General features: G+C 45.7%; 1 protein-coding gene across 1 annotated transcript in view; it reads left to right on the forward strand.

Moving 5' to 3' along the window:
• LOC311225117 (tau-tubulin kinase 2-like) overlaps positions 1-27,189 on the forward strand; it is a gene marked incomplete at both ends in the record, with an annotated part of 90,183 nt that overhangs the window by 36,478 nt on the left and 26,516 nt on the right. The window contains 7 exons of the mRNA XM_084310322.1: positions 2,958-3,105; positions 12,151-12,224; positions 16,026-16,166; positions 17,778-17,882; positions 20,708-20,773; positions 21,431-21,523; positions 22,637-22,762. Of these exons, the coding sequence (XP_084166448.1) occupies positions 2,958-3,105; positions 12,151-12,224; positions 16,026-16,166; positions 17,778-17,882; positions 20,708-20,773; positions 21,431-21,523; positions 22,637-22,762 (753 nt within the window). The remainder of the gene's footprint in view (positions 1-2,957; positions 3,106-12,150; positions 12,225-16,025; positions 16,167-17,777; positions 17,883-20,707; positions 20,774-21,430; positions 21,524-22,636; positions 22,763-27,189) is intronic.

Here is a 27,189-nt window from a genome sequence, read left to right on the forward strand (position 1 = left end):
TGTGTGTGTGTGTGTGTGTGTGTGAGATATATAGAGAGAGAGGGGGGGCTTTGGTAGACTATTGCATTGGTCCATTCATTGAAGATGAACGCAATGCGACATCCTTTACTAGGCTCACCCACCAACAGTGCAGGTGCTGAACTGCTGATCCGAATGTATAGGTAAAAACCATATTATGCGTTTTCATCAATAAAAAAATGGCCAAAAAATTTTCGCTCACGCGCTTACGCGCGCTCGCATACACTGGGGCCCTACAAATACATTCTTTCATGGGGCCCAGAATCTGGAGCTACACCCCTGTGTGTGTGTAGGGACTAGGGACAGGGAGAGGACGTGCAGAATCTCAGTGGAAGTCAATGACGTGCTACAAATGGAAGGCGATGATGAATGGGGGAGAACGGAACATTTTGACCTTCGCCGGTGTTGGTCTCTCTCTTTTAATAATGTTTAATGTAGTATCTGAGTTATGAGCGTTGTTGTCGCACGTCTATACCCTCGGACCACACGCCCTCTGCTGATAATGTAGCTCATCGATCCAGGGGTGCGTTCCCCCCCCCCCCCTAAGCTTTCTTAGTTGGTTGGTTCTAGGGCTGACCTCGATTAGTCGAATAGTCGATTGAAAGGAGCCGTAGTCGACTCGACTGCCAACCTCTTAGTGGAATGCAAAAAAAAAAGAAGAAAAATTATTATAATTTTTGTAATTCTTTTATTTTATAAATCATTCTTTCAAAAAGGCAAGAAGACATAAAAACACAGCACATATAGCCAACTAGGAAGAACTAGAGTTGCTTGATTGATTGAAAACTTTATTAACAGATTGCAGAATGGGTACAATACAGTACGGCTCAATACATACAATTGTTAATAAGGGGATGCAGACCAGAGAAAGACTTTCGTCTTGTTTACATCAGGGTCCGCCATTTTCAATTCATCATAACATATATGACACACATGACATACAGATAGACAGTACTGCTACATCTATACATGTACACTGTACATTGGAATACTGACAAAGCCATACTTGGTCATTTACTGTACAACTGGGTTAGGACATTTGTGGGGGCCAGTTTCGAATTGCAGTCTCCCGTAGGTGCTCTTTAAGAGCGGTTTTGAAAGTGGGTAGTGATCCACATTCCTTTACAGCTTTAGGTAGGGCGTTCCACATTGATGTGGCATAATTGCGAAACGTGTTTAGTCCCTTGTTTGAGCCGAATGTGGGTTTAACATGATTTGTGGAGCTCCCTCTGGTGTTGTGATCGTGGTATTCACTGACCTTTGGGAAGTATTTTGACATGTACATGGGTACCTTGGTCGTGTAATGTACCCCCCCTGTCTATTCTAGCCCTGGAATCTGATGTCCTGCCCGATGGCTGCTGAGTCCCATAGTCAAGCCTTTTTACCTCTACTTGGCGTTTACTACCACTGTGTCGAGTTTAATGTCGGCACTAAAAGAATATCGCCACATATTTGCTGTATCGATTCTTTCCCGCTCACCCCCCTAATACATTATGCCACCTTTCCGCTCGTGCAGGAAAGAACGATCAAACTACAGTTTAGTCCCGAGGATTCTGCACGGCCCTCTGTTGTTGTTCCTCCAAGGCGTTTATATCGACGGAGAGAAACCGCGTCGTCAGCGGGTCTTCCTCAGATCGTTGTGCGGAACCCTCGGGGACGACGGGCTCGTTGAAGTCTGACGTAGTATATATATATATTCCTGTCAGGCGGGAGATACTAGGAGTTAGGGCTCGCACTATTAATCACTTAATTACTTCCTTAACTTTTTTTTTTTAAATGATGACGATTCTGACTTATTTTGTACGTTGCAAGAGACTTTTACGTTTAAGTCGAGCACTTTCATATATGTTATGTTTAAGTTTAAGTCGAGCTCCCCCATATATGTTATGTTTAAGTTTAAGTCGAGCACTTTGATACATGTTATGTTTAAGTTTAAGTCGAGCTCCCCCATATATGTTATGTTTAAGTTTAAGTCGAGCACTTTGATACATGTTGTGTTGTCTGTTTAAGAACGAGTGCAATAAATGATTTTATTGAAAAAATAAGAATCGTCGTGTGAGAGAATCGTGATCTCAATTCTTAAGAGAGAAAAATCGCGATGACACATTTGAGCAAGAATCGTGCGGCGGCCCTACTAGGCCAAAACGTTCTGCTTCAGACGGCGGGAGATAGCGGCTGAAGAACAGTTTTTTTCCCCCCCAAGCCATCAGACTCGTCAACAGTCTTCCATTTTTATTATTGTCGAGGGACCACAATAAATAGATTTTCACTCTTCTTGCTGTAAAGTACTGAAATAAATGACAATAAATGAATCCGAATACTAGGAGCACAAACCCCAAACGTTTGATCTGACTCAGATTTATTACAACAACAAGGGACAACAGCACTGTGTTGAAAAGACCAGAGGAAGCGGACATGGCCGGGTAGCCTAGAGGCATTGTCCAACTAACACCTCTCTCCCGAAGGCTAACCGGCACTGTCCGCTTCCATTCATTGTGCTAAGCTAGGCTAACGTGCAGCCAGATAGCTTTCTACTGAACGCACAAGAGAGGAAACTTGGTATCTATCTTCTCGTCTCTCTCTGGAGAAGACGGTAAGCTTAATTCCCAAAATGTTGGCGCCTTCCTTTAAGTCGTGACGTATCGACCTTCCGATAAACAGTTTCCGGGGGACCAAATTTAAGAGATAAGATATTCCTAAGATACTTATAAACTTGGGCCCCTTTATTGATCCCCTTGGGGGAAGTTCAGGCGTCTAACACACGGCGAGCGCTCATCCTCCCTCCCGGGAGGGGCGACAGTGGTGGTAGAGCAGTCGTCTGGTAATCCAGAGGTTCCCGGTTCGATTCCCGCTCCTCCCGGGCAGCGTGTCAATGTGTCCTTGAGCAACATAAAAAAGCAGCCATTTACCATTTACCTCCCTCCCTCTCCCCCCCCCAGGTGAAGAAAATCGGGGGCGGGGGCTTCGGGGAGATCTACGAGGCCCTGGACCTGCTGACCCGGGTCAGCGTGGCGCTGAAGGTGGAGTCGGCGCAGCAGCCCAAGCAGGTGCTGAAGATGGAGGTGGCCGTCCTGAAGAAGCTGCAGGGTGAGTGGAGAACAGGTTCTTAACAGGTTCTTAACGTCCTGAAGAAGCTGCAGGGTGAGTGGAGAACAGGTTCTTAACAGGTTCTTAACGTCCTGAAGAAGCTGCAGGGTGAGTGGAGAACAGGTTCTTAACAGGTTCTTAACGTCCTGAAGAAGCTGCAGGGTGAGTGGAGAACAGGTTCTTAACAGGTTCTTAACGTCCTGAAGAAGCTGCAGGGTGAGTGGAGAACAGGTTCTTAACAGGTTCTTAACGTCCTGAAGAAGCTGCAGGGTGAGTGGAGAACAGGTTCTTAACAGGTTCTTAACGTCCTGAAGAAGCTGCAGGGTGAGTGGAGAACAGGTTCTTAACAGGTTCTTAACGTCCTGAAGGAGCTGCAGGGTGAGTGGAGAACAGGTTCTTAACGGGTTCTTAACGTCCTGAAGGAGCTGCAGGGTGAGTGGAGAACAGGTTCTTAACAGGTTCTTAACGTCCTGAAGGAGCTGCAGGGTGAGTGGAGAACAGGTTCTTAACAGGTTCTTAACGTCCTGAAGGAGCTGCAGGGTGAGTGGAGAACAGGTTCTTAACAGGTTCTTAACGTCCTGAAGGAGCTGCAGGGTGAGTGGAGAACAGGTTCTTAACAGGTTCTTAACGTCCTGAAGGAGCTGCAGGGTGAGTGGAGAACAGGTTCTTAACAGGTTCTTAACGTCCTGAAGGAGCTGCAGGGTGAGTGGAGAACAGGTTCTTAACAGGTTCTTAACGTCCTGAAGGAGCTGCAGGGTGAGTGGAGAACAGGTTCTTAACAGGTTCTTAACGTCCTGAAGGAGCTGCAGGGTGAGTGGGAGAACAGGTTCTTAACAGGTTCTTAACGTCCTGAAGAAGCTGCAGGGTTGAGTGGAGAACAGGTTCTTAACAGGTTCTTAACGTCCTGAGGAGCTGCAGGGTGAGTGGAGAACAGGTTCTTAACGGGTTCTTAACGTCCTGAAGGAGCTGCAGGGTGAGTGGAGAACAGGTTCTTAACAGGTTCTTAACGTCCTGAAGGAGCTGCAGGGTGAGTGGAGAACAGGTTCTTAACGGGTTCTTAACGTCCTGAAGGAGCTGCAGGGTGAGTGGAGAACATCCGCCTAAAAATACATACAGTACCCAAGTAAATGGAAGATTGCTCCACTTCTACAAGGTCCATTTGCATGGTCTTGGTATCTAGGGACATCTATGGACCTCAGTGAATGTGTTCAGAAATATTGTTTGTCTGTTACTACTAGGCTTAAAAGGAAAATTGTGATGAACCAAAGGAGAATATACATTTTCTTTTTTCATCTTTGACAGTGACACCATGCTAAAAATGACCAGATGTGAAAAATTGCCACTGAGCTCATTCAGCACCTTCTTGAGATCTAGACAAATCTAAGCAAATTAATAAAAGGGAAGATGATTAAACAGGAGATTTTGTCGAGACGGTACTGAATTCTGCCATCCGGACACATGCCATTTGAAATATGATTATAGAATATAGAATATCAGGCCTATAAATTACCTATTATGGCCAAGTCGCACATCTATGGATCGGGCCAAATCTCCCCTTTCCAATGTGTTCAATATGGATTTAGTATCACCAGGCGTGATTCACAAACCGTGAATGAAATCTACTTACTTTTTTTTTATAATGTAAATTTCTCCGCCATTTTTCCCCCTTATTAATTTTTTTTACCTCTTTTGGGGAGGGGGTTGTCTTTCACGTTAGCTATATTTTTTGAGGGGGACAAATTGACCTCTTCTCAATATTGAGGGGGGACATGTCCCCTGCAACCCCCCCCCCTAAAGCTACGCCTATGGATTTGCTTACGTTTCTGGTATTGATTTTGAACTGGGCTGACGCGGTGCGACCGGGTCATACGTGTCAGCCGGCTTCAGATCGATACCAGAACTGTAAGCCGATCCGCGTGAACGGGTCCTACTGGACGATGCCGAGAAGAAGTGCATTCATTTACACTTTTTTACCTTTAGCCACTTGGCCGACACATCGGCTTAACGACTGCTGGTTAAAGCGACAGTGCGGAGCCTTTGTCTCCACCTACTGGCAGAGAGAGGAAGTAGTAGACCTCCCACCATCTCTACCTCCTCCCCTCCGAGGAGTATGGCAGAAGGGGGGACCCTTCCTGCCTCTCCGATAGTCCACCACCAGCTCCTTTGTCTCGCTGACGTTGAGTTGGAGCTGGTTACTGTCCGACCACCCTACGATACGAAGCTCTCCACCAGAGCCCTGTACTCGGCTCATCGTCGTCCACGATGTAGCTGACGATGGAGGAGTCATCGAGAACTCCTGCAGGTGGCACGTCCTTGTGTTGTAGCGGAAGTCGGAGGTGTAGAGGGTAAACAAGAAGGGTGCCAGCACGGTACCCTGGGGGAGCGCCGGTGTTGATCACCAGCACCTCTGATTGGCTGCCCTGAAGTCTCACGTACTGAGGTCTGCTGGTGAGGTAGTCTTTGAGGGCACATGGGCGCCCCTTTTTGGGCACCGGGGACAATGCAGGAGGTTTTCCACAGCTAGGGCACCCTCTCCAGCCTCAGGGAGAGGTTGAAAAGGTGCTGGAATGGTGCCGCAGTTGTCCAGCGCACGCCCTGAGCACCCTGGGGTTGGTGTCGTCAGGTCCTCTGGCTTGTTCACGCTGATTTTGGAGAGCTGCCTTCGGACCTGGTCGTTGGTGATGATCAGCGGGGGGGGGGGGGGGGGGGGGGGCTGGGCGGGGGTGGGGTGGTGGGTCTGTCGTTGCTGGTGGTGGTGGGGTTTGGGGGGGGGCAGACTGCTGCTGTCTGTGGTGGGGTGCTTGGGGGGTGGGGGACACTGGTGCTGATGGGTTATAACTGTGACATTTAACTTCTCTATCTGTTGTATCTTGTGACAAAGTTTCAGAGATCAATCTTGCTCTGTTTTTAGAGGAAAAGGGGTATAAAGAATGGCAGTAACTACAAAATCACTGGATAGTCAAAGAACCTTAAAGCCATTTTTCTCAGTTTCACTGTTTGCAATAGTTACTGCGGTTAGCTTCTGCAGGGAAGTGTACTAACTACACAGTAAGGTGTTTAGTGTTTTTTTTTTTTTTTTTTTTTTTTATATAGATATTGATACATTGATGCACACAATGTAAACTGTGCAATCTTGCATCCTAGTCAGACAAAAACACACACGACATAATCTAAAGAGTCGTGCACTGCAGACCAGAGCAGAGCAGACCAGACCAGACCAGAGCAGACCAGACCAGACCCAGACCAGACCAGACCAGAGCAGACCAGAGCAGACCAGACCAGACCAGACCAGACCAGACCAGACCAGACCAGACCAGAGCAGACAGAGCAGACCAGAGCAGACCAGACCAGACCAGAGCAGACCAGACCAGACCAGACCAGACCAGACCAGAGCAGACCAGAGCAGACCAGAGCAGAGCAGACCAGACCAGACCAGAGCAGACCAGACCAGACCAGACCAGACCAGACCAGAGCAGACCAGAGCAGACCAGACCAGACCAGACCAGACCAGACCAGAGCAGACCAGACCAGAGCAGACCAGAGCAGACCAGAGCAGACCAGACCAGACCAGAGCAGACCAGACCAGAGCAGACCAGAGCAGACCAGAGCAGACCAGACCAGACCAGACCAGACCAGACCAGACCAGACCAGAGCAGACCAGACCAGACCAGACCAGAGCAGACCAGACCAGACCAGAGCAGACCAGACCAGACCAGACCAGACCAGACCAGACCAGACCAGACCAGACCAGACCAGACCAGACCAGAGCAGACCAGACCAGAGCAGACCAGACCAGACCAGACCAGACCAGACCAGAGCAGACCAGACCAGACCAGACCAGACCAGACCAGACCAGACCAGACCAGAGCAGACCAGACCAGAGCAGACCAGAGCAGACCAGAGCAGACCAGACCAGAGCAGACCAGACCAGACCAGACCAGACCAGACCAGACCAGACCAGACCAGACCAGAGCAGACCAGACCAGACCAGACCAGACCAGAGCAGACCAGACCAGACCAGACCAGACCAGACCAGACCAGACCAGACCAGACCAGACCAGACCAGACCAGAGCAGACCAGACCAGACCAGACCAGAGCAGACCAGACCAGACCAGACCAGACCAGAGCAGACCAGACCAGACCAGACCAGACCAGACCAGACCAGACCAGACCAGACCAGACCAGACCAGACCAGACCAGACCAGACCAGACCAGAGCAGACCAGACCAGACCAGACCAGACCAGACCAGACCAGACCAGACCAGAGCAGACCAGACCAGACCAGACCAGACCAGAGCAGACCAGACCAGACCAGACCAGAGCAGACCAGACCAGAGCAGACCAGACCAGACCAGACCAGACCAGACCAGAGCAGACCAGACCAGACCAGACCAGAGCAGACCAGACCAGAGCAGACCAGACCAGACCAGACCAGACCAGAACTCATCTCTCCTGAGACACGGGTCACCTGACTGACTCGTCTCAGAAACACATGTTTGAGGCCCAGGCCACAGCTGCGTGCAGCGCCGGTCTCTCCGCAGTGCAGAACGAGCACTTTGATCCGCTATATTTACATTTTAGATTTGATTTTTTCTTTCTTTTGTACGTCCGTGATTAGGAGGGATTAGGAGGAACCAAGCGGGCTGGAGATAATAGTCTTGAGGAGGACAGCGTGCGGAGTTGGGAGCACTTTGCGTGTCCTTCTGGTCTCTCTTTTAATGGATGGAGAGATCAACTCTCCTAGTCTCTCTTTCAGAGAGAGATCAACGAACCCGATTCCCAGCGTTCCTTCGGGACGCGTTTTGTTTTTCCTCTCCTTTCATCTTTCATGTTTTTAACCTCCCCTGTTAGCTGTGCTCCTCCCTCCTCCTCCCCCCTTTCACCACTATGTCTGTTTCTTTTTCTCTATCCCTCTCTCTCTCCTCTCCCACTCTTCCCTCCTCTCTCTCCCACTCTCCCCCTCTCTATTCCTCTCTCCCTCCCCCTCTCTCTCTCCCACTCTCCCCTCCTCTCTCTCTCTCTCTCTCCCTCTCTCTCTCCCCCCCTCTCTTTCTCACACTCTCTCTCCCACTTTCCCCCTCTCTCTCTCCCCTCATCTCTCTCTCCTCCCTTTCACCACTATGTCTGTTTCTCTCTCTCTCTATCTCTCCCACTCTCTCTCTCCCTCTCCCATTCCCCCCCTCTCTCTCTCCCTCCTCTCTCTCCCCCCTCTCTCTCTCCCTCTCTCCCCCTCTCTTTCTCCCACTCTCTCTCCCACTCTCCCCCCTCTCTCTCCCCTCCTCTCTCTCTCCTCCCTTTCACCACTATGTCTGTTTCTCTCTCTCTATCTCTCCCACTCTCTCTCTCCCTCTCCCATTCCCCCCTCTCTCTCTCCCCCCTCTCTCTCCCTCTCTCTCTCCCACTCTCTATCTCTCTCTCCCCCTCTCTCCCCCCCCTCTCTCTCCCACTCTACCCCCCCCCCCCCCCCCCTCTTCTCCTTTGAGGGGTAAAATCAATGGTGTTGGATCATGTCTGTGTCTAATGGCCGTGCGGCCGTGGTGCTACGGTTCCGTTTCTTCCCGAGGGAACCGGGACGTAACCCGAGACGGGCTAGCCCCCCCCCCCCCCTCCCCCCCCTCCCCCAACAATGCCCTACTCCGGCCCCTTCTGGAGGATAAACACGGCGACTTGGAACAAAGCCTCTTAAGAGACAGAAAAACAGGTTGAACAGCTAATAATAGTCGCTGTTTCCCTCCTCCTCGTCTTCTTCACCCCCTCCGACTCTGTGGCCGGCGTCTTGATTAATCGCACCCTCGGAATAGAACGATTCGCATTCTGCGCTGCAATAGTCACAACTACCTACCGCGTACTATGTACCTCGTCGACCCATAATCACTCTGTATGATGGCATGTACAATATAGTGCTGTATGAATGAATGAAAACGTTTATTTAAAATGGACACCACAGCCACATTGGACAGACCAGATGCGTTGTTTTGCGTGTTTATAGCACAAGTGCTAGTTTTCAACACTACCGGTGTATATATACATGTACCGTATATATACACTTACTGCATATATATATATATATCCATATTGGTCTCTGTCTGAATATACCTGCATATAACCCATATAACTCTGTATGATAGCATGTACAATAATGCTGTATATACTGTATATATATATATCTGTGTACTACATACCTGCATACAATCCATGTTACATATCTGTAGATACTATTATCTACTGTATATCTGTACATGGCCCTTACCTACTCTTAATAATAATAAAATAATAATAATAATAATAATAATAATAATAATAATAATAATAATAATAATTATTATTATTATTATTATTATTATTATTATTATTATTATTATTATTATTATTATTATTATTATTATTATTATTATTATTATTATTATTATATTACTGTTGCACCACGTTACTGTTACATTTGCGCTCTGGTTGGATGCCAAACCTCTTTTTTGTTGTACTGTACTTGTGCTGCATGATGATTAGTATCACAGTGGAGAGTGTGTGTGTGTGTGTGTGTGTGTGTGTGTGTGTGTGCGCGCTTCAGGGCGTGGCCGCAGTCAAACTGCAAGTGCAGCAGTGTCCCCTGAGAACAGAGCACACACACACACACACACACACACACACACACACACACACGCATGCACTATAAATCAAATCAACCACACAGGCAGGGATGCTGATCTGGGGTCTGTGCGGGGGGGGGGTATGGACACACACAACACACCATCACCATGATTCATACGGAAGCGTTTGTCACATCTGATGATGACGAGATCCTGACCGTAAGGCCCCTCTACTCGGTCTGCTCATGAATGAATGAATGATCATTACATTTATATAGCGCTTCTCTCTAGACACTCAAAGCGCTCCCCACACAATGTAGGGTGGAAATTGCCTCCTTCACCACCACTGTGTAGCACCCAACCTTGGGCTACGCAGGCTCAATGGCTGCCATACACACTGGCACCAGGCACACATCACACACTACACACTGACTACCATACACTGGCACCAGGCACACATCACACACTACACACTGACTACCATACACTGGCACCAGGCACACATCACACTACACACTGACTACCATACACTGGCACCAGGCACACATCACACTACACACTGACTACCATACACTGGCACCAGGCACACATCACACTACACACTGACTACCATACACTGGCACCAGGCACACATCACACTACACACTGACTACCATACACTGGCACCAGGCACACATCACACTACACAATGACTACCATACACTGGCACCAGGCACACTACACAATGACTACCATACACTGGCACCAGGCACACATCACACTACACAATGACTACCATACACTGGCACCAGGCACACATCACACTACACACTGACTACCATACACTGGCACCAGGCACACATCACACTACACACTGACTACCATACACTGGCACCAGGCACACATCACACTACACACTGACTACCATACACTGGCACCAGACACACATCACACTACACAATGACTACCATACACTGGCACCAGGCACACATCACACTACACACTGACTACCATACACTGGCACCAGACACAATGACTACCATACACTGGCACCAGGCACACATCACACTACACACTGACTACCATACACTGGCACCAGGCACACATCACACTACACAATGACTACCATACACTGGCACCAGGCATGCATCACACTACACAATGACTACCATACACTGGCACCAGGCACACATCACACTACACAATGACTACCATATACTGGCACCAGGCACACATCACACTACACACTGACTACCATACACTGGCACCAGGCACACATCACACTACACACTGACTACCATACACTGGCACCAGGCACACATCACACTACACACTGACTACCATACACTGGCACCAGACACACATCACACTACACACTGACTACCATACACTGGCACCAGGCACACATCACACTACACACTGACTACCATACACTGGCACCAGACACAATGACTACCATACACTGGCACCAGGCACACATCACACTACACAATGACTACCATACACTGGCACCAGGCACGCATCACACTACACAATGACTACCATACACTGGCACCAGGCACACATCACACTACACACTGACTACCATACACTGGCACCAGACACAATGACTACCATACACTGGCACCAGGCACACATCACACTACACAATGACTACCATACACTGGCACCAGGCACTCATCACACTACACAATGACTACCATACACTGGCACCAGGCACACATCACACTACACACTGACTACCATACACTGGCACCAGGCACACATCACACTACACACTGACTACCATACACTGGCACCAGGCACACATCACACTACACAATGACTACCATACACTGGCACCAGACACAATGACTACCATACACTGGCACCAGGCACACATCACACTACACAATGACTACCATACACTGGCACCAGGCACGCATCACACTACACAATGACTACCATACACTGGCACCAGGCACACATCACACTACACACTGACTACCATACACTGGCACCAGACACAATGACTACCATACACTGGCACCAGGCACACATCACACTACACAATGACTACCATACACTGGCACCAGGCACTCATCACACTACACAATGACTACCATACACTGGCACCAGGCACACATCACACTACACACTGACTACCATACACTGGCACCAGGCACACATCACACTACACACTGACTACCATACACTGGCACCAGGCACACATCACACTACACAATGACTACCATACACTGGCACCAGGCACACATCACACTACACACTACACACTGACTGAACGGCTCAGGAGACAGGGATTGATATCAGCCAATTAAGGGGGTGGCTTTGATGTCAGAGACCTGATTGGGAATTTGGCCAGGAACGTCGGGGGAACTCTTTGCGATAGGGCGTTCTGGGTTCTTTGAATTCAGTCGTGACCTGGGTTTAGCGTCACGATCCTGACCGCGGGGACCCTCTGCTCCGTCTCTCTCTCTCCAGGTAAAGACCACGTGTGCCGCTTCGTGGGCTGCGGGCGCAACGACCGCTTCAACTACGTGGTGATGGAGCTCCAGGTGAGTCGTCGTCAGGAGCGTGTCGTGAGATAGGATGAGATATTCCTTTATTGATCTCCTTGGGGGGGGCAGGCGGGAATCAAGATTCAAGAGTTTTATTCATCACATAGTACATACCAGGGCATACAGTGAAATGCGGTTGGCCATGCCCGCTTCGATTGTGCAATAAAACAATAGTAATAGTAATAATAATAATAAAAAGATAACTAGAATAGACAGGGTAAAATAGACATGTTAATTTTTTTTTTTTTACCTTTATTTTACCAGGTAGTCACTTGAGATCAAAAACAAACAAAAAACAAACATACGAAATACACAAAACACAGACAGAGACATAAATCGCTTAAAGGCACCGGATCCTATGTACATTCCTATACAATGTGCAGTTTTTCTTATGCTATACTTGCTGTTACTAGTAACTATACTGTACAACAATCACAACGAGTTATTTTCTTAAAGTGTCCTTTCCCTTCCTTTAAAGTGTCCTTTTCTTGTGTTTAAAGTGAGCTGTGGTGCGTGTGTGTGCGAGTGCAGAATGTTGTGTGTGTGTGTGTGTGTGCATGTGTGCTTGTGTGCTTGTGTGTGGAGAGATCAGTGTGTATTGTTCTGATGGCCTGAGGGAAGAAGCTGAGCGTTAACTGGGCGAAATGTGGGCATCATAGCAGCATGGGGGAGGGGGGAGGGGAGGTACAGGTATGGGGGAGGGGGGAGGGGAGGTACAGGTACAGGTATGGGGGAGGGGGGAGGGGAGGTACAGGTATGCGCAGGGTAATAGTAGAAATACATAAATATATAGGCAATAAAATGTACTCTTGAATATAAAAAACATGAGAACAAATAAATGGTGTAAACAATATAATTAACTCTGAATATAAAAATATGAGAAATAAACTGTACTGTAAACAAAGGAAGCTAGGGAGGGACTTGTCATGGATATTGATTGGCGTCTACAGTAGCCAATAGCGCCGAATGTGGATTACGGTCGACCCGTTAGCTAGCAAACGAGCAACGTCACGCAACGTTAGTGACGACAGCAAGCAAGCTAACATTGAACAGTTTTTCAGCCGAGTGATGCTTAGTTACAATGTGTTTTAAATGTCATTCTAGAAAGCTAAATTAGATGCTAAATTAGTATACGCCCCCATGTGCAGGATCAAACAAACTCTAAAATACCATTTAAGAATACCTACAAAACAACCTGCCGCGTGGAAGGGCTCGACCAACGACCCACTTCTGGTGCTGAGCCGGAGAGAGAGAGAGTGGGGCGAAGATTTATCAGTTCAAGTTTTGTTTTATTTGTCGCATATAAAGTACATGTATATTACAGTCAAACGTTTACACATAGATACAATATGGTGTATTGTTAAAAAGTCTTTAAAGTGTCTAATAATTACTTCATTTATATAGCACCTTTCATACAGGAATTGCAACTCAAAGTGCTTCACAGCAAATAGCATAAAATGAACGGAGGCATAAAAGTTGCATACAGCTGACGGAATAAAAGCGATGCATAAGGTGCAGACAAAAGAATAGGCGTAAAATAGACACTAAAAGTAGTGCAATGTAGAAATATTTGCAAACACGTACGAATAGGCATAAAATAAGGTGAATGTTAAAGGTGAGTGTTTAAAGTGAGTGTGGATGTTGTGTGCAGTGAGTGCAGAACAGGTGAGTTAGTGTTGCATAAGTTTATAAGTTTATTTGGATCCATAGAGTCCGCATTGAGCAGCCTGATGGTGTCGTATCATTTGGGTTTATTGTGTTGGGTCCCGGTGTTATTTCACCCAATTCCGGTGAACTTAACCCCTTCACTACCAAAGGGTTAACCCTTTCACTGCGGCAATACAGAAGGTTAACCCTTTCACTGCCACACGTCAAATGTTTAACCCTTTCCCTGCGACAATACGGAATGTTAACCCTTTCACTGCCACACAACAAAGGGTTAACCCCTTTCACTACCACACTACAGAAGGTGAACCCTTTCACTGCCACGCGACTAAGGGTTAACCCCGTCACAACCACACTACAGAAGGTTAATAACCCTTTCACTACAGACGGTTAACCCTTTCACTACCACACGACTAAGGGTCAAAGAGAAATTGAGATCAATAGTTTATTCGATCGTTTATTCTGTGTCCCCCGAGAGTTCGATACAGAGAGCGGAGGACGAGCCACGAGGCCAAGGATACTTTCAGCCTTATAGTAAAATAAATCAAGTTTTTTTGCATACAGGAAGAAAAGTCAGGCAGTTCTCATAAGATAACAGTGTGGGGATGAATACTGATAAGCTAGCCATCAATTCAACATTAGCTTTAGAGGTCCTAAACTCTGGAACACTCTAAATTCATCATTGAGGTCAACAACCTCCTTATCTATATTTAAAAAACAATTCAAATCTAATTTAATTTCATCATAAATCACCATCACATTAAGTTACTCCTGTGCATCAGTGTTACATCTACTGTTAGTATGGCTGCTTGTTTCTTTTCCCTCATTATATACTGTCCATATGTTATTCTCCTCTCCTTTGCCCTCTTGTACTTAAAAAAGAAAAAATATATTGTTCTTGTTATTGACTCGTGTCCATCTTCCATGTTTTTGCTATAGTGTCTGCCTTATGTCTCTGATCTTGTTTTGACTTTATTTTCCAGACCATGTTTACATGTATTTCGTTCATATATGTTTATGGACAATGGGACGGGAGTGGAACTTTGTACACAAGCCCATTGGGCTTCGTTCCCTCCTAGCACTGTTTTTATTTTAAATAATGTGCTAAATAAATCAACTAAACTAAACTAAGCTGCACCTGGCTAACAGGACCCGAGTCCCTAATATATTGTTATGGTCGTCAGAGTAGTTCCAGACAAACACATGCTCTCTGTTCGACTAGAGGATTTCTGCCAGTAAAGCTGGTTCATCAGATTCAGGCTTTATTGTTGCATCTTCTTCATTATTCACATGCAAAAAAAAGAGCTAAATTCTTGGGTCTTGCCCCCGCGACTGGACCTGCGGCACGGCAAGAAAATACACAATAAAACAATACAATACACAAGAACACAATAAAAACCAGCATAACAGTGATGTAAGAGAAAGTGACGGTGCTGAGTGTGATCGATATAAAGGTGTAGAATAAAATCAACGTAAAATACTTTAAAAATACTTAAAACACTAAATACAATTGTTAAAATCTGAATGACTGAATAGTATTCACGAGCCTAATAAAGTAAAGTTGGGCTGTGCCGAATGCTTCGAAGCTTCGATCATAATGTTGACGTTCAAATTCTAAATCAACATTCGAATTTTTTATTTTTTATTTAATTATTATTATTACTTTATTTTTTATGTGTCTATTCATTCTGTTTAAACCAATGGGGTTTTTCTTCACAGTTGCAGATAAAGTTGAGGCTACACTAATATTATAGTGTTATACTATAAGACGTCACCATCACTTTCGTACCAACCGTGCCCTTATTGGATTATTTATGTTGACGAAACTGATGAGTTATATTCATTAAAGAAAGTTGATTTAATAAAATAAAAAATACTCATTTAATCAGATTAATCACTTTATTCAAATTGAGGATTTAGTTTGAGGATATGAAAAAAATATTATTATTCTTTTTATTACGTCATAAAAAATTACGACAGACATTCGAATACTTCAAATGGAAGCTTCGAATGTTAAAAGATGACATTCGGTACAGCAGCCCTGGAGTAAAGGAATATCACACTAAACATGACACTGAGGAGGAGGCCTGTGATCTGAGGGGTGAACATGTGCTCTTCCATGGCGCCCTGCAGGGCCGGAACCTGGCCGACCTGAGGAGGAGCACCGCCCGGGGCACCTTCAGCGTGAGCACCACCCTCCGGCTGGGCCGGCAGATCCTGGAGGCCATCGAGAGCATCCACTCCGTGGGCTTCCTGCACCGCGACATCAAGCCGGTGAGACGTCCGGCTTGAGGAGACAATTATTGTGTTACTTTGAACTAGGGATGTCCGATATTATCGGCCTACCGATATTATCGGCCGATATTGGCATTAAAATGTGATATCGGAAAATATCGGTATCGGTTTTCAAAATTTTTATTTCTTTTTTCTTTTCTTTTTTTACATTTCTATAACCTTTATTTACCCAGGCAAGCAAGTAAGAACAAATTCTGATTTTATTTATTGTCAAAAGTATGCATAATGTTGTGTTAATTCCACAACAAGAGATATGTAATGTTAATTACCTGAAATTATAAAAAATTTTGGGGGGGGGGGATATCGGTATCGGAAATTAAGAGTTGGACAATATCGGTATATCGGTATCGGTAAAAAAGCCAATATCGACCATCCCTACTTTGAACCCTTTCATGGTTATTATTATTTTTGTATTATTATTAAGGCTGTCAAAGTTAACGCGGTATTAACGTGTTATCGCCCGATTCTATTAACGCCACTATTTTCTTTTAACTCACGATTAACTTTTAATGAAATATATATATATATTTTTAACTTTTTTTTTTACTAGACTTCACTCGGGTGTATTATTGATGCTCTCATTGATACTATGTTTGTTTCTGAAGTGTGTGTTGGGATATATATATAGAGAGAGAGGGTGGTGAGAGAGATGAGGAAGGGGCAAGAGAGAAAGAGAGCTGGGAGAGTGTGTGTGTGAGAGAGAGAGGGGGGGCGGGGGTGTGAGTCCTCAGCCCTTGTGTGGGTGAATGTAACAAGTTCCTAACGTTTTCTTTCCCCTATTATTTCATGCACACTTTTTTCATTGTTTTAAATGATTATTTTCTTTTAAGTTATTTTGTGCATCACTCTGTTTTGAATTTGATGCAAATTTGCAACGCATGAGGCACATCCTTTTGTGTTAAATGGCTGCATAAAGCAAGCAGTTGTTGACTCTCATGTTGACTTGGAACTTGAAAAAGATCCGTTTAAGGTAGATCATTTTTTAAATAAAATGCGATTAATTAGCGATTAATCGCGAGTTAACTATGGACAATCATGCGATTAATCGTGATTAAATATTTTAATCGATTGACAGCACTAATTATTATTATTTTACTTATTTAAATTTTTATGCCCCACTACCCGCTGGGTGCATACTATAACCTTTATCATGTTTTGTAACAGATTACAGAAGCCTATTGGAACGTGAGGTTCTGATATAATTTTATTCATATATCTGCATTATTTTATCCCACTTTATGCTTTGATATTGCTGCTTTTTTTTACACTGATTTTATGTCTTATTTCTTACTGATGTAAAGCACTTTGAATGGCAATTCCCTGTATGAACGGTGCTATACAAATAAAGTTATTATTATTCTTCTAATCTGGTAGATGTGAGATCGACACCTGAAAGGGTTAAACCTATAAGCCTGTTCTTTCAGCCGCCATATTAACTCTTGTTACCCCCCTGGGGATAAATACGGTCTAATTCTAATCTAATTAGAATCTAAATCCAATATAAAACTAACGTGTGTGTGTGTAATCTATTAACTATTTCTTTAAATCCACCATCTCTCTCTCTCTCCCTCTCCCCCCTCCCCTCCCCAGTCCAACTTTGCCATGGGCCGGTTCCCCAGTACCTGCCGCACCTGCTACATGCTGGACTTTGGTCTGGCGCGCCAGTTCACCAACTCCTGCCAGGAGGTCCGGCCTGTGAGTACCCTGTTCTTGATTGATTGATTGAAAACTTTATTTAACAGATTGCAGAATGGGTACAGTACAGTACAGCTCAATACACACAATTGTTAAGGGGATGCAGACCAGAGAAAGGCTTTCGTCTTGTTTACAACATTCTGTTACTGAGAGTGTGAGAAAGGTGCGCAAGTGTTGATCATCAATGGGATTTTGTCTACGGATCCCATTTAGGAAAAAGTAAAAAGCGGCACTCAGTGTTTAAAGGAACACGCCGACATGGGAAATCTTCTCACCGTCTTCTCCAGAGTCAGACGAGAAGATAGATACCAGTTTCCTCTCTGTGTGCGTCCAGTAGAAAGCTATCCTGTTGCGAGTTAGCCTATAGCTTAGCAGCACAAATGAATGGAAGCTCGTACGGATCAGCTAGCCCAGTGGTTCTCAAAGTGGGGGGCGCGCCCCCCAGGGGGGGCGCAGAGGCATGACAGGGGGTGCTCACGCTGAAGGTGCCCCGGGCCGTGCTCCTCCTCAGGTCGGCCAGGTTCCGGCCCTGCAGGGCGCCATGGAAGAGCACATGTTCACCCCTCAGATCACAGGCCTCCTCAGTGTCATGTTTAGTGTGGTATTCCTTTACTCCAGGGCTGCTGTACCCAATGTCATCTTTTAACATTCGAAGCTTCTATTTGAAGTATTCGAATGTCTGTTGTCATTTTTTTTTTTTTTTTTTTATTACAGAAAATGTTCACTAAAGTGCTATCTGTTGCAGCTGCACTGTTCTCCATGAAAATACCATTTCTCAAAATCTGAAAATCATTATTTAATAAAACACAGAAAAGGATCACCAAGTTACTCTGGATAAAAAAAACCTTGAGACAAAGCTTCCTGACACATCTCCATCCAAACTCTTGGAAGAACTCTTTGAAATCTCATCTAATACCACCTGGAGAGATAGTTTCAGAGTGTGGTGCTGAGTACCAAGTATCTCATGATGCAGCAGTTAAGGTGTTGATACCATTCAGCACCACATACAGTATCTGTGTGAAGCTGGCTTTTCATCCAGGACAGCTCTGAAAACAAAATATAGGGCCAATTTGAAAGGTCACGATATTGGTGTTATTTCAATCAATTTAAACATGGCCCATTTCATGACTATTTTGTTGGGGCGATATATATTTTGGTCCGCCAAAGGGGGGCCTGACAGAAAAAGTTTGAGAAGCACTGAGCTAGCCTATAGCGTAAAAAAAACCCAAGAAAGGTGTTTTTAGCCAACAGCTAGGCTATAGTGGTCCGTATCCGCTTCCATTAATTTGTACTAAGCTATAGGCTATAGCTCGCAGCCAGATAGCTTTAAAAATACCTGTTATTAATATACCTCAATACCTCAAATATGAATTGAGCTGGTCTTTAATTTGTTCTCGCACGACGCTGACGTGGTTCATTGTGGAACTTCATGTCGGCAACAAAACCTCTTGGTCTAAAACATCAGACACAAACTAACTGCCAGCGAAGTCTGCTTTGTGGACGTCGTTACGTCTCTCTGATCTTTTGTCCTCTGTGTCCTCTGTCTCCTCTGTCCTCTGTCTCCTCTGTGTCTGTCTCCTCTGTGTCTGTCTCCTCTGTCCTCTGTCTCCTCTGTCCTCTGTCTCCTCTGTCCTCTGTCTCCTCTGTCCTCTGTCTCCTCTGTGTCTGTCTCCTCTGTGTCTGTCTCCTCTGTGTCTGTCTCCTCTGTGTCTGTCTCCTCTGTGTCTGTCTCCTCTGTGTCTGTCTCCTCTGTGTCTGTCTCCTCTCTGTGTCTGTCTCCTCTGTGTCTGTCTCCTCTGTGTCTGTCTCCTCTGTCCTCTGTCTCCTCTGTGTCTGTCTCCTCTGTCCTCTGTCTCCTCTGTGTCTGTCTCCTCTGTGTCTGTCTCCTCTGTGTCTGTCTCCTCTGTGTCTGTCTCCTCTGTCCTCTGTCTCCTCTGTGTCTGTCTCCTCTGTGTCTGTCTCCTCTGTCCTCTGTCTCCTCTGTGTCTGTCTCCTCTGTGTCTGTCTCCTCTGTGTCTGTCTCCTCTGTGTCTGTCTCCTCTGTGTCTGTCTCCTCTGTGTCTGTCTCCTCTGTGTCTGTCTCCTCTGTGTCTGTCTCCTCTGTCCTCTGTCTCCTCTGTGTCTGTCTCCTCTGTGTCTGTCTCCTCTGTGTCTGTCTCCTCTGTGTCTGTCTCCTCTGTCCTCTGTCTCCTCTGTGTCTGTCTCCTCTGTGTCTGTCTCCTCTGTCCTCTGTCTCCTCTGTGTCTGTCTCCTCTGTGTCTGTCTCCTCTGTGTCTGTCTCCTCTGTGTCTGTCTCCTCTGTGTCTGTCTCCTCTGTGTCTGTCTCCTCTGTGTCTGTCTCCTCTGTGTCTGTCTCCTCTGTGTCTGTCTCCTCTGACCCTGTCTCCTCTGTGTCTGATCCTCTGTCCTCTGTCTCTGTCTCTGACCCTGTCTCCTCTCTGTCCTCTGTCTCTGTCTCTGACCCTGTCTCCTCTCTGTCCTCTGTCTCTGTCTCTGACCCTGTCTCCTCTCTGTCCTCTGTCTCTGACCCTGTCTCCTCTCTGTCCTCTGTCTCTGACCCTGTCTCCTCTCTGTCCTCTGTCTCTGACCCTGTCTCCTCTCTGTCCTCTGTCTCTGACCCTGTCTCCTCTCTGTCCTCTGTCTCTGACCCTGTCTCCTCTCTGTCCTCTGTCTCTGACCCTGTCTCCTCTCTGTCCTCTGTCTCTGACCCTGTCTCCTCTCTGTCCTCTGTCTCTGATCCTCTGTCCTCTCTGTCCTCTGTGTCTGATCCTCTGTCCTCTGTCTCTGTCTCTGATCCTCTGTCCTCTCTGTCCTCTGTGTCTCAGCCCCGTCCAGTGGCAGGCTTCAGGGGGACGGTCCGCTACGCGTCCGTCAACGCTCATAAAAACAAGGTCTGTATCCCTGCAACACAACTCTCCCGTGACCTTTGCGTGACCTCTTATCTGTTGGTTTTCTCCGTAACCTTTTCTCACATTTCGATGTCATTTTGTGACCGAGCCCAGCAGTCGTCTCCCTCGGTCATTTCTCATATTTTTATTTTTTTTACAGATTATGAAAATACAGAATGTAAGCTTTCAAATGATGTGTCAGACATACTGTATTTGAACACATTTGAAGAAGATATGCTTATTTTAATCTAGTTAAACCTCAAGTCTCAGAGCTGAGGAAAACAAGAGAAAATCCAATCTAAAGTTTGGCTGCATTTTTAACACCTTGGCAGTCGGGTACTAGGTGTCACAAACTGTCTTTTTTAAACCAAAGTTTTTACTATTTAGAGATACTGTTACTGTAGCTGTTACAGTAAATATGCTCTTATAAACGTTCAAACTTTGATCATATGGGAAAAAAACTAAAAAACCCCAAAAAGATTAGATTTTCTCACGATTTGACTTCCAGACAGGAGTCTCTTACTGCTGGGCTCGGTCACATTTGATTTGTTTTTTTTAAAAATGTTTTCCCCCAAATAACATATTATTACTTTGTCCTGTTGTCCTGTTATTAATAATTAACAGTAGAAAGTAACTTTCCTTGTCCCCCCTCTTCCACAGGAGATGGGTCGTCATGACGACCTGTGGTCCCTCTTCTACATGCTGGTGGAGTTCTTAGTTGGTCAGTTGCCGTGGAGAAAGATCAAGGACAAAGTGAGGCCACTCAATATCCTGTCCTGAAAGAGCTGTGTGTGTTTATGTGAAAAATCAGGACCCACTTTCAGAATAAACGCCATGAAATCAGGACCCACTTTCAGAATACACACCATGAAATCAGGACCAATTTTCAGAATAAACGCCATGAAATCAGGACCCACTTTCAGGATACACACCATGAAATCAGGACCAATTTTCAGAATAAATGCCATGAAATCAGGACCAACTTTCAGAATAAACACCATGAAATCAGGACCCACTTTCAGGATACACACCATGAAATCAGGACCAATTTTCAGAATAAATGCCATGAAATCAGGACCAACTTTCAGAATAAACACCATGAAATCAGGACCCACTTTCAGGATACACACCATGAAATCAGGACCCACTTTCAGAATAAACGCCATGAAATCAGGACCCACTTTCAGAATAAACACCATGAAATCAGGACCAACTTTCAGAATAAACGCCATGAAATCAGGACCCACTTTCAGAATAAACACCATGAAATCAGGACCAACTTTCAGAATAAACGCCATGAAATCATGACCAACTTTCAGGATACACACCATGAAATCAGGACCAACTTTCAGAATACACACCATGAAATCAGGACCCACTTTCAGGATACACACCATGAAATCAGGACCCACTTTCAGAATAAACACCATGAAATCAGGACCAATTTTCAGAATAAATGCCATGAAATCAGGACAGACTTTCAGAATAAACACCAGAATGAAGGTAAGTCTATGTAATGCCCCCATATTTCACACAAACGTCTGTGTGTGTCTGTGTGTCTGTCTGTCTGTGTGTGTATCTGTGTTTGTGTGTGTGTGTCTGTCTGTCTGTGTGTGTGTGTGTCTTTGTGTGTGTCTGTGTGTGTGCGTGCATCTGTCTGTCTGTCTGTCTGTCTGTGTGTGTCTGTGTCTGTCTCTTGTGTGTGTGTCTGTGTGTGTGTGTGTGTGTGTGTGTGTGTGTCTGTGTGTGTGTGTGCGTGCATCTGTGTGCGTGCGTCTGTGTGTGTGTGTGTGTGTGTGTGTGTGTCTGTGTGTGTGTGTGCGTGCATCTGTGTCTGTGTGTGTGTGTGTGTGTGTGTGTGTCCAGGAGCACGTGGGGAAGCTGAAGGACACCTACGACCACCGGCTGATGCTCAAACACCTGCCGGCTGAGTTCACCGTGTTCCTGGAGCACATCGCCAGCCTGGACTACTTCACCAAACCAGACTACCAGGTAACTACTTCACCAAACCAGACTACCAGGTAACTACTTCACCAAACCAGACTACCAGGTAACTACTTCACCAAACCAGACTACCAGGTAACTACTTCACCAAACCAGACTACCAGGTACTACTTCACCAAACCAGACTACCAGGTAACTACTTCACCAAACCAGACTACCAGGTAACTACTTCACCAAACCAGACTACCAGGTAACTACTTCACCAAACCAGACTACCAGGTAACTACTTCACCAAACCAGACTACCAGGTAACTACTTCACCAAACCAGACTACCAGGTAACTACTTCACCAAACCAGACTACCAGGTAGAGGCCGACACCACCAGCACCTCGAGCTCCATGACACCTTTAGTCAGGGCAGTGTCATGGTTTCTCCATAGAGCTCCATTATACTTTTAGTCAGGGGAGTGTCATGGTTTCTCCATAGAGCTCCATTATACTTTTAGTCAGGGGAGTGTCATGGTTTCTCCATAGAGCTCCATTATACTTTTAGTCAGGGGAGTGTCATGGTTTCTCCATAGAGCTCCATTATACTTTTAGTCAGGGCAGTGTCATGGTTTCTCCATAGAGCTCCATTATACTTTTAGTCAGGGCAGTGTCATGGTTTCTCCATAGAGCTGCATTATACTGTTAGTCAGGGGAGTGTCATGGTTTCTCCATAGAGCTCCATTATACTTTTAGTCAGGGGGAGTGTCATGGTTTCTCCATAGAGCTCCATTATACTGTTAGTCAGGGGAGTGTCATGGTTTCTCCATAGAGCTCCATTATACTTTTAGTCAGGGGAGTGTCATGGTTTCTCCATAGAGCTCCATTATACTTTTAGTCAGGGGAGTGCCATGGTTTCTCCATAGAGCTCCATTATACTTTTAGTCAGGGCAGTGTCATGGTTTCTCCATAGAGCTCCATTATACTTTTAGTCAGGGGAGTGCCATTGTTTCTCCATAGAGCTCCATTATACTTTTAGTCAGAGGAGTGTCATGGTTTCTCCATAGAGCTCCATTATACTTTTAGTCAGGGGAGTGCCATGGTTTCTCCATAGAGCTCCATTATACTTTTAGTCAGGGGAGTGCCATGGTTTCTCCATAGAGCTTCATTATACTGTTAGTCAGGGGAGTGTCATGGTTTCTCCATAGAGCTCCATTATACTTTTAGTCAGGGGAGTGTCATGGTTTCTCCATAGAGCTCCATTATACTTTTAGTCAGGGCAGTGTCATGGTTTCTCCATAGAGCTCCATTATACTTTTAGTCAGGGGTGTCATGGTTTCTCCATAGAGCTCCATTATACTGTTAGTCAGGGGAGTGTCATGGTTTCTCCATAGAGCTCCATTATACTTTTAGTCAGGGGAGTGTCATGGTTTCTCCATAGAGCTCCATTATACTTTTAGTCAGGGGAGTGTCATGGTTTCTCCATAGAGCTCCATTATACTTTTAGTCAGGGGAGTGTCATGGTTTCTCCATAGAGCTCCATTATACTTTTAGTCAGGGGAGTGTCATGGTTTCTCCATAGAGCTCCATTATACTTTTAGTCAGGGCAGTGTCATGGTTTCTCCATAGAGCTCCATTATACTTTTAGTCAGGGCAGTGTCATGGTTTCTCCATAGAGCTTCATTATACTGTTAGTCAGGGGAGTGTCATGGTTTCTCCATAGAGCTCCATTATACTTTTAGTCAGGGGGAGTGTCATGGTTTCTCCATAGAGCTCCATTATACTGTTACTCAGGGGAGTGTCATGGTTTCTCCATAGAGCTCCATTATACTTTTAGTCAGGGGAGTGTCATGGTTTCTCCATAGAGCTCCATTATACTTTTAGTCAGGGGAGTGCCATGGTTTCTCCATAGAGCTCCATTATACTTTTAGTCAGGGCAGTGTCATGGTTTCTCCATAGCTCCATTATACTTTTAGTCAGGGGAGTGCCATTGTTTCTCCATAGAGCTCCATTATACTTTTAGTCAGAGGAGTGTCATGGTTTCTCCATAGAGCTCCATTATACTTTTAGTCAGGGGAGTGCCATGGTTTCTCCATAGAGCTCCATTATACTTTTAGTCAGGGGAGTGCCATGGTTTCTCCATAGAGCTTCATTATACTGTTAGTCAGGGGAGTGTCATGGTTTCTCCATAGAGCTCCATTATACTTTTAGTCAGGGGAGTGTCATGGTTTCTCCATAGAGCTCCATTATACTTTTAGTCAGGGCAGTGTCATGGTTTCTCCATAGAGCTCCATTATACTTTTAGTCAGGGGAGTGTCATGGTTTCTCCATAGAGCTCCATTATACTGTTAGTCAGGGGAGTGTCATGGTTTCTCCATAGAGCTCCATTATACTTTTAGTCAGGGGAGTGTCATGGTTTCTCCATAGAGCTCCATTATACTTTTAGTCAGGGGAGTGCCATGGTTTCTCCATAGAGCTCCATTATACTGTTAGTCAGGGGAGTGTCATGGTTTCTCCATAGAGCTCCATTATACTGTTAGTCAGGGGAGTGCCATTGTTTCTCCATAGAGCTCCATTATACTTTTAGTCAGAGGAGTGTCATGGTTTCTCCATAGAGCTCCATTATACTGTTAGTCAGGGGAGTGTCATGGTTTCTCCATAGAGCTCCATTATACTTTTAGTCAGGGGAGTGTCATGGTTTCTCCATAGAGCTCCATTATACTTTTAGTCAGGGGAGTGCCATGGTTTCTCCATAGAGCTCCATTATACTGTTAGTCAGGGGAGTGTCATGGTTTCTCCATAGAGCTCCATTATACTGTTAGTCAGGGGAGTGTCATGGTTTCTCCATAGAGCTCCATTATACTTTTAGTCAGAGGAGTGTCATGGTTTCTCCATAGAGCTCCATTATACTTTTAGTCAGGGGAGTGTCATGGTTTCTCCATAGAGCTCCATTATACTTTTAGTCATTTTTTTTTTATAAATAGATGAGCTCTTCTGTTAGTCTGGATGAGGATGGAGGGTCTGTTGGGGCGACGTGGAGGTGCAGTTGTTGCTTCACACCAAGAAGCTCCTGGTGTTTCAACGCAGGTTGATGTTCTTTTCCGTTTTTGCGTGGGTATCCTCCGGGTACTCTGCCCCCCCCCCCCACACACACCATAAAAACACTTGCATTCTGGGTAAACAGTATCTTTCCGTCGTCCTTGACCCAGGTACCGGCGTTGCAACTGGACTTGGTCCCCGGACTCCGCGCTGTGTGGCTGCCCCCCCCCCCCCCCCCCGTTACGTTATGACTGGTCAAGCGCAGAGGACAAACTACCCCTCGGGGGCAATAAAGTACAACTTCTAATCAGGGCTTTCCCTAAACAGTGGTGGCGCCACTATGACGATGCCAGCACCACCATGTGGTTTTAAATTTGTATCTTTATTTTAAAATAGTTTTATTGCACTGGGGCGGCTACGTGGCGTAGTGGGCAAGGCGCTCGCCACGAAATGCTGGAGACGCTGGGCTCTTCAGTTCGAGCCCAGCGCTCCACATTTGCTTTCAGTTTGGCTGGTCGTCCGTACTAATACACATTGGCCGTATTAGGGGGTGGGAAACTGATGGGTGGGGATCGGGCGTTGTGGACAGCGACTCCTACAGGTCGGTTGGTGCGCCTGCGCAGTGGAATCAGGAAGTGTCGGGGGCAGCGTGAGCCTCCCACGCGTTACTCCTCGCCACTGAGAGATCGAGCTGCGCAGGTGAAAAGATGCGACTGCTGTTACCTCAAGTACCGGAGGGGACTTGTGCTATGTATGACTTAGTCCACATTGCAGCCGGCTTGTGGGAGGCAAGAAACAGTGTTCGTGACAGGGGAGGGTTGAATTGGATGATACGAAAATTGGGATGGGAGAAAATATAGAAAAATGGGAGAAAAAGTGGATAAAAAAAAATAGTTTTATTGCAGTGCAACCTTAGGGCTAGCTTAGCAACAGAGACATCGTTGTCTACTATTGCCTGATTCTCTATTCCTCTGTGTGCGTGTGTTTAGGGTACGGGGTGTAGGGGGTAGGGAATAGGATATGAACCTGGTTTAGAGTAAGGGGTGTTGTTACACCTGGTTACATCTGGTTACATCTGGTTACATCTGGTTACATCTGGTTACACCTGGTTACATCTGGTTACATCTGGTTACATCTGGTTGTTACATCTGGTTGTTACATCTGGTTACATCTGGGTACATCTGGTTACATCTTGTTACATCTGGTTACATCTTGTTACATCTGGTTACATCTGGTTGTTACATCTGGTTGTTACATCTGGTTACATCTGGGTACATCTGGTTACATCTTGTTACACCTGGTTACATCTTGTTACATCTGGTTACATCTGGTTACATCTTGTTACATCTGGTTACATCTTGTTACATCTGGTTACATCTGGTTACATCTGGTTACATCTGGTTACATCTTGTTACATCTTGTTACATCTGGTTACATCTTGTTACACCTTG

The sequence above is a fragment of the Notolepis coatsorum genome (genome assembly GCF_963971535.1).
Source record: "Notolepis coatsorum genome assembly, chromosome: 3".
Taxonomy (NCBI): Eukaryota; Metazoa; Chordata; class Actinopteri; order Aulopiformes; family Paralepididae; genus Notolepis; species Notolepis coatsorum.